Here is a 14,924-nt window from a genome sequence, read left to right on the forward strand (position 1 = left end):
CCAGCTCGTCCCCGCCTCCCTAACCTGTTCTTCCTCCCACCTATCCCCTCCTCCCACCTCAAGCCGCACCCCCATCTCCTACTAACTAACCTCATCCCGCCCCCTTGACCTGTCCATCCTCCCTGGACTGACCTATCCCCTCCCTAACTCCCCACCTACACTCCATCCTCTTTGACCTGTCTGTCTCCTCTCCACCTATCCTCTCCTCTATCCATCTTCTATCCGCCTCCCACTCTCTCCCTATTTATTTCAGAACCCCCTTCCCCTCCCCCTTTTCTGATGAAGGGTCTAGGCCCGAAACGTCAGCCTTTCTGCTCCTATGATGCTGCTTGGCCTGCTGTGTTCATCCAGCCCTGCACCTTGTTGTCTCGGATTCTCCAGCATCTGCAGTTCCTACTATCTCTGGGTATAACTGAGCAGGTTATTGCTGAGCAGGTGCACTGTTGATGACATCTTCCATCACTTTACTGATGATCGAGAGTAGACTGATGAGGCAGTAATTGGCCGGGCTGGATTTGTCCTGCTTTTTGTGTACAGTACATACCTGGGCAATTTTTCACATTGTTGGGTAGATGCCAATGTTGTACTGGATCAGCTTGGCTGGGGCAGCGGCAATTTCTGGAGCACAAGTCATCAGTATAATTGCCAGAATGTTGTCAGGACCCATAGCCTTTGCAGTATGCAGTGCCTTCCATCATTTCTTGATATCACATGGACTAAATGAATTGGCCAAAGGCTGGCATCTGTGATGTTGGGGATCACTGGAGGTGACCAAGGTGGATCATCCATTCGGCACTTCTGCCTGAAGATTGTTGAGAAATCTTCAGCCTAATGTTTTGCAAAGATATGTTGGGCTCTTCCATCATTGGAGATGTGGTATTTGTGGAGCCTTCTCCTCCAGTGAGTTGTTTACTTGTCCACCACCATTCACAACTAGATGTGACAGGGCTGCAGAGCTTTGATCTGATCTGTTGGTTATGGGATCACTTAGCTCTATCTATCATTTGCTGCTTATGCTGTTTTATATGCAAGTAGCCCTGTTTGTGTGAACCCTTTTGGCCAAAGACCATGGGGCAGCTACTCAAGAAATCAGATGACCATTGTCCCCTTGTTCAGCCTTCATCGGAATGTTGTTTGTCATTCTTTCTGAGAACAAAACTCTTTATTTTCCCAAACACTGTATTGATAATAAGGTACATATGACACCAGCTAAATCTTTGATGTCAGTTCAATGGAGCATTGTAATCTTCGTGATCCTGGAGATTCTTGTGACCTTTCTTTTATCCTTATTTTGTACAAAATTCAAAGCTGTTTACAGCCGTAACAGTAGTTAAATAAGATTTCATGCCACACAGTAAATACTATGAAAATTCACTTTTGTAAAGACCCCAATTTCATACGATCTTCAAGACTCAATTCAGCACTGTTACGGAATAAACTCTCAAGTTGTTCAACGACAGGGCAAAGCAGTTGAATTGTTTGTTTCCCCTTCCACTGGGATAAATATCCATCCTTTTGGCATTAGTGTATAGGGTATTATCTGCAAATTTCCATCTTTATTTTAACAGGTCCTCCAAGCCTCTCAAACTCCATCACCAAAAGAAGGGAGGATGCAGTAAAGTCATGAGAACACAGCACAAATAGTGAAAAATAAACCAAGTTTTGTGCACCTGATATCAGTTCAATAAACCATTTGAACATTGCTTGAGGACAAGACTCTCTATGTCTATGATGCCAACCTTGTCAAACAAATTGCTGTAACTAAGGGTCTTGGCTCAGACATGAAGAAAGAGCATGAGGACGCAAGGTTGGAAAGCATTGGCAGCTATCAAACTATAGCCCAGGAATGAGCCACAGCACAGAACAGAATAAAATTTGAAGTTATGAGGAAAACAGGAAAATATAGAACAATGGCTGCGATATCTTAAAACTTTCCTTTCTATTAAAACTAAGTCCTTAGTCCATTAGATTGCTTTACGTAACTTGAAGATGGAAATAAAGAAAAAGAAGCAAGGTAGCCCTCAAAGGTTGCATTATGTGTTTTTATTTTCCAATTTCAAAGGCAAGTTGGATATTTAGTGGCTCATAACATTACATTGGGTATTTTTAATGCTCTTTTCTTACAGAATAATGATCTGCATGTAGTATTCTCCTTTTCTATTTCAATTGACTTTTCCAATGTCCAAGCACTCACTACGCATCCTGTCAAATCTGATCAGTGGTAGATTTGTAAACACAGGTACTTCCTGCTCAGGGATGGTGTGCTTTTTCACTAAATGGGATAAATTACATGTGTCTCTGTTTTCTATTGTGTGCGCTGTTTATGCCAATTAAAGGGTTAACTCTCAACTTTCATATGTCAGCACTTTCAGAACACAGGCCTACAATAAAGATTTCATTCATTCACAAAATTCTCCTTCCCCTTCCATTATTCTCCCTCTTGTCTCTGAAATTCCTGTGGGTTTCCACCATTTCCCTGAAGAGGTGCCAGATATCATCTTACACTCAGCCAAGCAAATTTCTGAAAAGGAAAGAAAGCAGACAAATTGCTTAATGAGCAGGTGAACTGGGTCCTGGGAACAGTAGGTTTCTTTAAAACCACCCGGCCACACCATCCATATTATGCACCTGGGACTACAGCTTGTTCACCTCCTTAAACACTGATAAAAAATGTCTGTCTGTCAGTCTGTTCTTAAGGTTTTCCTGTACAGCAGCTAGTCTTGTGTTTGAGGTGTAGTAAATAGCTACTAATGTTTCCTACTCCAACTCATAAAATCTGGCAGTTTTAATGATTCAGTTCTGAGGCATGCTCCCTCACCTAAAACAATTGACTGTCCTTCTCTTGTCAGACACTGATAGGACCTTCTGTTTATTACCAACGTTTTCTATTTTCATCCCAGAGCTTTTGATAGCATTAGAATCTCTTTCCTATTTCTTCCCTCCTGCATAAAGCTGTTAGTTTATGCCAACATGTGGCTCCATACCCCCTGACCATTGTTCTGATGATTATCACCTTGGTTTGTGTGGGTCATTGGCAAATTGGCTCACAACAGTAACCACACTTTGAAATGACATTATTGACCATAAAGCATTTTGGGATGTCCCGAGATTGCACAGTCTAAATTCAAGCTCTTTGCTGTAACTCAGTGCCAGATTGGAGCAGGATTTTACTCACCGAAATGTCATCAGAAAACTTAAGAGTCTAAAATTAACTGTGTTTCTCTCTGTACAGATGCTGCCAGACCCGCGGAGTTTTGCCAGTACTTAGTTTTTATTTCAGAAGAGTTATCGGTTTTCTGTCACGCAGGGCGAGGTATTTTTTCCCTGTCAAATTGCTAAATGGGTTCTTAGAAATTTCACAACACGTAACTGCTAAATTTGCATTAATCCTTTCCAATGGCAGATCTTTTAGCATGAGTTCAGTTGATGTGACATACGGCTTCCAATCCTGCTGCCCTGGACGATCAGTCCCATGTTCCATTTGTGACCCATTGGTCCATCTTCATGTATAAACTAGGATGGAACTTCAACCAGTTATTCCTCGCAAGGAGCAGTCACTGCACAGTTACCAAGAGCAGAGACAGAAATCACAGGCTATGGTGTGGTTCCTAGCCAAAGCCCCCAGACCTCTAACCCATGCACTGCCAGTACCATACAGCTCTAGAACAAAAACAGAAGTTGCTGGGAAAGCTCAGCAGGTCTGGCAGCATCTGTGAAGAGAACTCAGAGTTAACGTTTTGGGTTGATTGGCCCTTCCTCAGAAACGTTAACTCTGATCTCCACCAATGCTGCCAGACCTGCTAAACCTTTCCAACAACTTCTGTTTTTCTTCCTGATTTACAGCATCCACAGTTGTTTTGGTTCCCATACAGCCCTGGGCTCTAGTTATTGGGCTCTGATGTATTGGGCTGCAGGTCAGAGCGAGAAAAACCCAGCCTGCAGTTTTTCCCCAATCATTATCTGGAGATGAACACACAAATGGCCAGAAAACCCATATTTCAGCGATTAACAACTAATTTAGGGCAAAGCAAGGATCAGGCACAAAGGTAGATTATAAAGTCATACAGCATGAAAACAGACCCTTCAATCCAACCCATCTATGCCAACCAGGTTTCCTAGCTAAAATAGTCCCACTTTCTTGCTTTTGGCCTACATACCTGTAAGCCTTTCCTTTCCATGTACCTGTATGTTTTTTTTTAAAATGGTGTAACTGTACCTGCATCTACCACTTCCTTTGGCAGCTCATTCCACATATGAACCACCCTGTGTGAAAAAGTTGTTCCTCAGGTCCCTTTTAGGAACTATCCTATCCTAGCGAAAAGACCTTTACTATTCACCTTATCTATGCCCCTCATGATTTTATATATCTCTATGAGTTCACCACTCAAACTCTTATGTTTCAGTGAAAGATGTCTCAGCCTATCCAGCCTCTCCTTATAACTTAAACCTTCCAATCCTGGTAACCTCCTTGTAAATCTTTTCTGCACCCTTCTTCCAATTTAATATTCTTCCTATGTCAGGGCAGCCAGAACTGAAAACAGTACTCCAAAATGGTCATATGTCCCAACTCCATTGCTCAGACCATTGAGTATAGAAGGCAAGCCTGTCAAATGCCTCCTTTACCATTCTGTTTACCTGTGATGCAACTTTCAAGGGACTGTGTACCTGTATCCCTAGATTATAGGAGTCTGAACAATGTGGTCTCTGCTGAGATTTGTGGCAAAATTGGATGAGAATTCTGGTGAGACCCATCTCATTGCATCTTGTTTCATCCTTAATGCTTTTGACGAGCAAGTTTCTTATGAAGCAAGAGTTCAAATGAAGCAAGAGTTCAAATGACGCAAGTTTCTGACTAGGCTGCAGAGAGAAGGAGGATTATTACTTGTTAAACACATTATTAATGCTACAATTTGCCTCATCAATATTCAGCTTCTCATCTTACCAGAAGTGCCAAAGAAGCTAGGCATTGAGAATTCGCAACATGGAGGTCAGAGCAGGTACCTGGTGACTTCAGTCTGCCTCTTACTCCAAACAAGCTCCATCTTGGGCAGCTGGCACTAACAGTCATACAATACAGAAGAGGTCCTTCAGCCCCAAGTGTAAGCAGATCTATGTTCACGAATCCCACTTTCCAGTGCTTGGCCCATAGCCTTGAATGTTATCACATTTCAAGTGCTCATCCATTTACTTTTCTAAACGTTATGAGGTTTCCTGCCTCTACTACCCACTGAGGCATCTCAGAGCACATTCCATGGGCACCAGCCAACATGCCACTCATCCACAGACATTGGTATCTGACATGTGCCAGCTTCTCTGAACTTTCGTGACACATCCACAGGCCACTTTGTACTTCAATGCTGAACCTTGGGCTGCTCTGGCAACTCTCATTGTAATAATGCTGCAAAACCATGTCCACTCATGGACCTGCATCCAGCTCATGGACTGGACCAGGCTACATCCCCAGCCTGTTCGCTTACTGTCATAACACTCACCCACTATGAACTGCCCTAGATGTTCACAGCGTACCTTCCTTGCTTTGCCTGTTTTGATCTTTGCCCCTTCAGCCAAAGATACCAGGTTCACATTACTTCTGTCTTGTCTTGCATTTTAGCACATACATAAAGCCAAGAACCTCATCATTGTTATCAACAGTCCTCATTCACATCAAGGCAGAAAGTCTTTGTTCAGGACTTCCAGCATAGTACGTCAAAAGCAGCCTTTCTGATACCATTCCAGGGGGCTTGGATACGGTCAGTCAGCTCCTCAGGGCAATTAGAGTCAAAATGCTCTCCACATAGGGGTTAACGAGGCAAATGTCAGGTAGTCCAACACCTGTATTGACACTTTCAGCCCTATTGTGGGCTGTTTTCCTCCTTCAATGAGAGAGGTTGGTGTTATGGGAGATGAAAGTGGATGGCACAGCTGTTACTTATGAATCGGGTAGAGAGGCGTCCAGAGGAAGTGAGTCAGCAGCACAAAGGGCATGCAGGGTTAGTGCCGTCAGGGTTGGGGTGGGTGACAATGAATTGGAAAATGTTACAGGCATGGTGCAGAACGGTGCGAGGATGGTACAGCATGGGCCTAGGTGGGAGATGGGCACAGTAGCAGTAAGAGTGTGTAAGGTGTTGGAGAGAAGATGGTGAGACTACACTAGCCAAGCGTAGAAGGTCATTGACCTTCTCCCTACAGTGCTTGGGCATTCCTCTAGATACTGGCCCTGATGGCAACCTCAGACCAAGCTGACGTGGTCTGTTATCATGGTCTTCAAGGCTTGTACTCGGGGAAGAGAACATCCTGCCTGTGTATCACATGGTACAGCAGGATTTCCAGATCCTTGCACACAAAGCAAGACGCCAATTTCCCATTGTCTGAGGCAAATGTCAGGAGCCATATAGGGCAGCTCCAGGTTGTCTATCAAGGTGCAAAGTGTACTTTTAAAGATGGCATTAGTGCCAGGGATTCCAGTTAATTCTGGGATATCTGGTGAATGGCAAGTTGTTCTGGGAAGAGTGTCTGGTAAGTTGGAGCTAGAATTGGATGACAGGAATACCATAAGGGCAGGTAGGTGGTAAATGAAGTGAGTTTGGTAAGATCTGGCAATAAATCCCACCAAGCCATGGTGGTTAAGAAAAACCTTTAGAAAACTTGACACAACTTGCACTTACCTAAAATAATGCAAGATTCCGCCCAATGTCTTCCAACTCTCTAGGGATTAGCGACTTGATTGCTGAACTCTACAATACATTGGGGAACTAGATATAATGCAATTCCTTCTGTCAGAGACTTGAGAATATAGTTCACTAATGCAATAATATTAACTCTTGTCTTTATGGCATAATATTCCTGAGAGATGCACTGAGGCATGGTATGCCTGGATTAACTATGTTTACTAGGGGGATTAAAATTCAATTTAAGCGCTATAGCATGGGTTTAATATGCTACAATTTCCATGATTTAGAACAGATTACAGTCTGATGCAGGCCATTAATGTATTGGTTTACACAAGGGAACAATTCACTCCACCAATTTCCTGAAAGCATCACGTTCTTGCACTTTGTCTCTCCGAGGAGATGAGTCTTAACATGTAAATGTCATTTTCTCACTGGGGAGGGAGGTGTGGGCCTGATGATATCACCGTGAAACCTGTCTCTCCAAAGCTCACAGGTGAGTAGAGATGTAGTTCTATTTCCAGATCAGTGTTCATTTCACATCTTTGGCTTAGAACTACAAACTAGCTAAAAACTAGAGATTAAACGCGGAAGCTCCCTGCTTTGTATGGCTGTCACTGACCGGTCAGATTTGAAGAACCATGCAATGGTTTTGGGTTGTGGGGGTGGTGGTGTTGGTGGTCAGTGTAGTGGTGATAGAGGAGGAGTGGAACTTTCATTTCATGTCCAGGCATTCAGCCAGAAATTCATTTCTTGTGAACCACATTAAATAAAGTTTCTGATGCATGTATCCAAGGTGGTGTGTGGGTTTGTGTGCTCATAGACTAAGTATATTTAGATTCTATTTAAAGTCCCTTCCAAAGTAACTGGTGCTTTGTTTATTGGTATACACCAACAAGATTATTTCCCAAGCTTCTGTTTGGCTGTTCCTCTAGTTGTCCAACAGAGGTGCCAAACAGAAAAGGAAACAGTGGCACAGTGGTAAAATCAGTGGACTAGTGATCTGGAGATACTAATGTTCTGGGGACATGGGTTTGAATCCCATCATGGCAGATGGTGAAATCTGAATTCAATGAAAACATCTGGAATTCAAAGCTGTTCTGAGGGGGCCATCTTGTGGTGCAGTGGTAGTGTCCCTACCCCTGGACCAGGAGGCATGGGTTCAAGTCCCACCTATTCCAGATGTGTGTAATAACATCTTTGAACAGATTGGTTAAATTTTAAAAATTAAAAACCATCCTGATGGAAAACATGCATCGATTGTTGAGAACCCACCTGGGTTCACTTACATTCTTAAGAAAATCTGCTGTCCTTACCTGCTCTGGCCTATGTGTGACTCCAGATACACAGCAATGTGATTGGCTCTCAACAACTCTCTAGACTATTTCAATCAGTTGTCAGGCAACAGACACCAGTGCTACCTACATCCTGCACGAAAATTAAAAAAGTAATTCATTCTCCATTTTCATGGCCAATCAAACCATAATCCATTCCACAGCACACAATTAACAGTCCACAGCAATTCTGGATTAAAATAAGAGGAACATAAACATAGCTATAATGACGTCAAGACTGAAAACTTTGCACCTTTATCATAGAAAAACACTACAACATTCTTCATAGGAAGATTACCAACAAAAAAAAACATTTACAAAATGCTGACAGTAGAACAGGTGACAATCTTGGTGAATGAGGTAGATTCTAAAAACAAATGTAGAGGGGCAGTGGGGATTAGGGAGGAAATTCCAGTTTGAGGTCTTGGCAGCTGAAGACATGACCAGCAATGTTAAAGCAATAAAACTCTAGGGTAGTATTCATCAGAACTTAGAAGGTCATTTGATCAGAGTGTTCAATATATTAAGCAGAACAAATAGTTTCTATTTGCCCTATCTACGTGGTTTAGGGAGTCTAGAACTAGACAACACCGTCTAAGAATTAGGGCCAGACATTTCAGAAATGAAATTAGGGAACATCTGTACACACTGAAGTTGGTAGAAGTTTAGAAATTTCTTCACAACTGACAAGAGATGATAGATCAATTATTATTTCAAAATTAGAGACTGACACATTTCATTATACAGGGATACAGCATAAATGTGGGTTTATTAGGTCACAGAACAGCTATGAACACTCAATGGTAAATCAGCCTACTCCTGTTTCTAAACACAGGGAACAAAGGGGACAAGAACTGAAATGCAGGGATCTTGAAGGGTTGCATGGCTAGAAAGATTAGTGGATAGATGAGTGCAAGACCGCTAAAGGAACTGACAATAAGGATAAGAAAAATCAAGTCATTGCCACAGAGGTCAGCAACAGTTTAATTCCAAGCTGGTTTGGATCAGCTTCCTGGTAAACTTGTCTTCTGATTTGCTGTCAAAAGATTGGTCAGGGGAGTAGTCAATGGGAAATGATTAGACAAGGGAGCCAGTATATTTTGCTAAATACTACAAATCCTTTTGGATTAGATGTTCATTCACTGAAACAATTTTCTGAATCTTGCAACCAGGACTCGTTAACATGGTGTCACCCATCAATATATTCAGGCTGTGACTGCTGCTGATGTTGTAGTTCAAATTAGTGCACATGAACACATTGGAAATTTGTCCCCTCTCTTAGCACAACGAGTCTATTCTCATTTTGGCATTCAGGGCAAATAATTATCTTTAGTCTCATTCCTATTTTCTTTTCTCATAATGGTAACTGGGTATTTTGAAGCCCCAGAGACTGCATAAACTTTCAAGAAAGCTTTTTTGCTTTCCACAGAAGCTGCCCTTATTCAACAAGGGCATTTTGTGCCTTTCATCACTCAATCTCACTTAAGTAAAACCTTTCTCAACAGCAGTAAAAGCTGTTTACATGGTATTGATAACATAGACCTCTCCTATAACTCTACGACTCTCCCCTGCTATCCAGATAAGCACAAATTGCTTTTTTAAATTCCTGGGCTATGGAATAAAACATGAGACCACTGCTGCATAGAGACATAGCCAGAGAACAAAAACCTCCATTTATACAACCAAGTTTATACAGCAATGAAAGCAGCATTGAGACCATTCCAACACATAGCTGGTTTTGTAGTGCAGGCTAGTATGCATGGGAATAAAAACTTCTTAGCTCCAACAGTTGAGGTTTTCTTTCGTGTTGTTGCTTCTGTTACAATGTTATTTACAATTAATCAATGCTAGTAACCCAAGAGCAGGGTTAGAACCAACAAGGAGACAAAACGGCACCTACATTATATAATGCTACAGAATTTGAGATTTCCTTCCAGGCAGTTTACCTCTTGAATACACCAGCAGTGGCACCATGACATTGAAATGCACTCTAGTTCCTTTTGTGGTTGCCTAAACGGTGCTGTACCTCTGAAGGTAGCAACTCAGCAGGTGATGTGCTACCACCACTACTGTGGTACCTTTAGTAACCAAAGGACCTAAGACAGCAAGTATGTTGTTGAACTGAACATTGCAAAACAACCTGATCCAGTTAAACAACATACTCGATTGTCATTGTTTTAAAATAATAAATTGGTTTATCTATAACAACAGACTCCTACTTGAGTAGGAACTAACTTCTTCCTGGATCAGATCTTGGATAAATGGGGTTAAACAGATTTGATGTTCCACATCAGTAAGGAAGTGCATTGCACCCCGAGACAAGTGGGGAATCTCTTTTAGTTGGATTTTAAAAACTGGTCATCTGTTTTAAGTGTTGCCATATCATAAAGCATTTAAATCATCTCAATAATTAAGCCTCTGTTTGCCCTAAAGCCACTGCCTTACTGTTAAAAGTACACAAATAAAACCTTACCCTCCATGACGATTAAAGCTCTTGCAGGGGTTAACAGACATATTATTAAAAGTGAAAGTTATTATTTTGGGTCAGGGTGAAAAGGCTATTTTAACTCTAATAAATAGTATACCTTTTGCCTCCAAGGGGACTATCTGCTTGTTTTTTTTGTTTATGGAGTTCACCTTGACAGATAACACGATGATATCCACAAGCCATCATTCTAATCAGTTAAGAAGCCAAGAGGGTCCTATAGGAGATCAATGATCAACACAAAGTGCTTTCCAATTATCACCCTCAACTTTAAACAATTGGTATTTTTAAACATTACATTCATCATAAGACATAACAGAAAACAATGAATAGGATAAATCAAGGGTGAAAGACAATTTACAGCTTCTTTGTTTAAAGTTAAAACCCTGAATCCTTGGAGATTTAGTGCAACTATAGATTTTTGGCAAATTATATTCCTTCAGTCTGATTCAATATCTGATTTAGTTTACACTGGCCCTTTTCCAGTATTTTGTCCAAATACCAAATCTTCCTGTGTAAAACTTGATAAGAGTGTTGGCAATCTATCCAACCTATTACTGCCAAGATCGATCCTCACCAGAGATCCATATGTGAACATTCAAATATGTGGCACTGGATAATAATCAGGAGTAGAATCTGCTGACTACTTTTTTTCCCCATTTGAGATAGTAACCACTTCTAGCACTCCCTATTGACACAGTGCACACGCCATACACACCGGAAAGCAAACTGCTGCTCTCAGCTGTCCATACTATTCAACAGAGTTTCACACAGTCAGCTATAGTACAAGTGAAATTTGCTAGCACTTGCCAAGGCCATCGGTTTAGAGATTCTGTTAAAATAAACAGTGGCATGAAATCACATCAGGAGGAAGAGAAGTAAGAAATAATTAATGCTCAAGCTATGAAAGGATAGGAGTTAGTATGTCAAAGTGTTGCACTTTTCACTGAACAAGCACTGATTCAGAAGGCTGTTATAGAATTTACATTTATTAGATGTTCTGATCTATTTACAGTCATATACCATAGAACATAATAAAACCAGAAAGTACAGTCCAATAACTCTTGGCAGAAAGCACAAAAAGTGCATTAGTCTGTTCTCAAAATGCAGAAGAGTGGTTCTGCAAATGATAACACATCATCTCACCACTTAACAGAGATCCTAGCCTCCAAGGAGTATAATTATCTTAAACATATATCATGACCAGCATCATTTCTACACTATGTTGTCTTCTTAAAATTCACTGATGATAAAGCCCAAGGAAAAAGAAAAGCAATTGTGCCCTCTATTGGTTATCAGGGCAAAGTGCATGCTAGGTAATGACTACAAATGAGTAAGGCATTGTTAGTACATCACAGACCAGTTTTGCGATAGCACTTCAACAGTAGCCACTAAAACAGTATAATGATTACAAGTTTTCAGCATTCACTATTAAAATTGTACATCTAAAAACAGATACGAAACACTGTCCTTGTTGTCCTTTTCTGATGCAGTAATTTAACCAGCCGCGCCCCCCCAACCCCCCACCCAGCCCAACTTTTTTTTGTGTCCCAGTTGAGGTCCGCTTCCTGCAGGTGTCAGTTGCTAGTGAACGAGTTGTTCAATCTACAGATGCAGGAAATCACTCTCCAGGAAACCATCTGTAGAGAGAAAGAAAAAAAAAAGACATTATGAACTATAATGAGATCCATTCTATTTTCAGTCAGAACAGGGAGAGAAAAAGCAGCAAGAGAATTACAGAGCTATAGTCAGACATGGAAGTATCCAATACTATATAAATAAAAGATAGTGAAGAACACAACACTGAAAAGATGAATTCTGTATTCTAATCCCGTCCGATCACATGATATTGGAACCTTTCATCTTAAAGCTGGCAGCATTCTTCCTCCTTTCATTTGATTTCAATGACAAACAGCAGAATAGTGCTGCTAAAATGAGAAAATCAACACCGTCTGCTTATTGCTGCCGAGTAACACATCCAAAGCACATTTTTATCCTGCTGAAATGGTGAATTTGGTGCTTAAAGCATGCAGCAAATTGCACTCTTCCACCAGTTTCCCACCCACCCCTCCCTGGAGGAACTGAAGGGTCTCAGAATAAAAACATCTAAAAGTATCTTAAGTTTCAACTCTGTAAATAAAAATATACATGTAGAAGTCATTTACGGAAATGAATTGTTTGGCCACGTTGGAGTGTTTAACATCTAATTTGAACCTTAGTATGGTTTAGGAAATAACCAGGTTCCTTTACATTAAAGGGCTTTTAAAAAAAGTTTGAACTCCTGCTTCGTGCTTTGTTCAAACTGGGAATTCAATTCACCAGGTTAGTACGCAGACAGAAAGCTTTTTTTCATCCTCTGCCCCAGGTTAAAATAGTGCCACGTGATGTTCAAATCAAACAGATATGGTTTCCTGAGACCTTGTTCCCCAAAAAGCAGCAATTTGTAATGCAAGGTTGTTGGTGAATCTGAAACAGTGACCAACCTTATTTCTCAGTAGATGAAAAGGACCCTAGTCCTTGGCAGAGTGGCAAAATTGTCTGGCATTTTCCGAACCTTTGCATAATTAATGAATCCTCGCAGAAACAGCAGAAATCCTGCAGGACAATGAGCAAAAATATCAGACAAAAAAATTCTGGAAGCAGTTGCATCATGATTCCTTTTGCATGATTTACAAGAATACACTGTTCTCATTCAGCTGATATCTATGTTCAACTGGTGCACTATTAATAACACAATCTTATATCACACATGCTTTTTGAAACATTAGGTGCGGTTCTTACCAACTTGGAACCATTCAGGTAACAAAGTCCTTCATTCAATAATTTTGTCCCACAAATTCTAGAATAGTAATTGTGGAAGTAAGATTGGCAAATTGCTATGTGAAGAGAAATATAAACTTAGTTGTACCAATAAGTCTGGATTCACACTCGAATCAGAGCAATCAAGTCAATATATTCTTCTGGTTGGCTTTTGGTATTTGCATAGCAATATTCTAATAAGCAACAGCTCACACTGACTTACATAATAGAAATTTATAGATCAGAAAACTACTTAAGATTTAGCTCTCAGTGCCATCTTAGAAGAGTTATTCAGCCTAAGCTTAACATTGAACTCCTGGTTCTGTGATTTGTACATAACATCACTTCAAGTGATTATTCAAGACCTGTAGCAACACCTGCACCCCATCTATTCCGCTACCACCCCCGCCACCCACCTCAACCCACCAACAAAATCCTCTGGCTGAAAACATTTCTTAGCTCCTCTGTAAACCTTCTCTCAATCATTTTTAATCTATGCCCATCTCATACTTAATGGGATGTCAACATCATTGGCAAGGCTGGCTTTGTTACCTATCCCTAATTGCCCTTGATTAAAAGCAGAAGACTTGAGAATACTGTAAATCTGAAACAAAAATGCTGGTTAAACTCAGCAGGTCTGAATGCAGCCGTGGAGAGGGAAACAGGGCTAGTGTTTTGAGTCCAAAGACTATTCTAAAGAAAATTGTCCTTGAATTGATTGGCTCTTTACACAATTTCACAAGGCAGTTGAGCCATGAACTCGAATTCCACTCAAAGAGATGGTGAAACTTGAATAAAATCTGGAATAAAAGGCTAGTTTAATGGCAACAATATAATAACAGTCATAAAAAACAATCTGGTTCACTCATTCCCTGTAGGGAAGCACAGCTGTTGCCCTTACTGGGTCTGAATGACAATGTGACCTCAGACCCACAGATTAGCATGCAGCATGTTTCTACACTTTGGCATTTACATCCTGTTAGACACAACTCTGCTCCAGAGAAGTCTGAACACTGCATGCTGTCATCAGTCAGTTCTAACACAACTTCCATGATCCTTTTTGTTTAATTTTGGAGAGAAAGTCAGACAATATTGCTTGTTGAGAGCGCAAAATCACTCACGTAAAATTTAATGCAAGTCAGGGACCCAGTACAAACTGTCACAGAGTTGCATTCAGCATTTAGTAATGAAATATGATCCTGTTATTATGGAGCATTTGCAGAATTATTGCTTGGGGTCTGCCAAAATGCACAAAACATTCGCTTGCAGCAGTGTTTGTGGTGCAACTGGGGCAACTGGCTAGATGACAGAAAATGGAGGATACACTTAATTGCTGCAGCTTAAAAAGGTTAAGGAATATCATTCAGACCAGAAACACCACTGGGGCCAGACACCCATGTCACCAGGAAATTTTAGTGACTCTGAACAAATTAGAAGACAAGTAAGTAAAGGTTACCAAACAGCAAGAACTTTAATAAGCTACACAGAATTTGGGCATAAGCAGAGGTGCTAGATAGGGGACAGACAGCCCTAATAGATAAAAGGCTATGTATGGGATAGGTACTCCGGAAGGGCCATATCAGGCTACATCCAGACTGGAGGCGTGAGAGTTTGATGATAAACTAGGGGGACCAAGGT

General features: G+C 41.0%; 1 protein-coding gene across 1 annotated transcript in view; it reads right to left on the bottom strand.

Moving 5' to 3' along the window:
• Window positions 1–11,456: 11,456 nt before the first annotated feature.
• Window positions 11,457–14,924, bottom strand: part of LOC109917733 (NEDD4 family-interacting protein 1) — a 44,889-nt gene continuing 41,421 nt past the window's right edge. The window contains exons 7-8 of the mRNA XM_048603459.1: window positions 12,971–13,082; window positions 11,457–12,127 (exon numbers count right to left, since the gene is read on the bottom strand). Of these exons, the coding sequence (XP_048459416.1) occupies window positions 12,979–13,082 (104 nt within the window). The 3' untranslated portion in view covers window positions 11,457–12,127; window positions 12,971–12,978. The remainder of the gene's footprint in view (window positions 12,128–12,970; window positions 13,083–14,924) is intronic.

The sequence above is a fragment of the Rhincodon typus genome, chromosome 12, assembly GCF_021869965.1.
Source record: "Rhincodon typus isolate 14 chromosome 12, sRhiTyp1.1, whole genome shotgun sequence".
NCBI classification, from domain to species: domain Eukaryota; kingdom Metazoa; phylum Chordata; class Chondrichthyes; order Orectolobiformes; family Rhincodontidae; genus Rhincodon; species Rhincodon typus.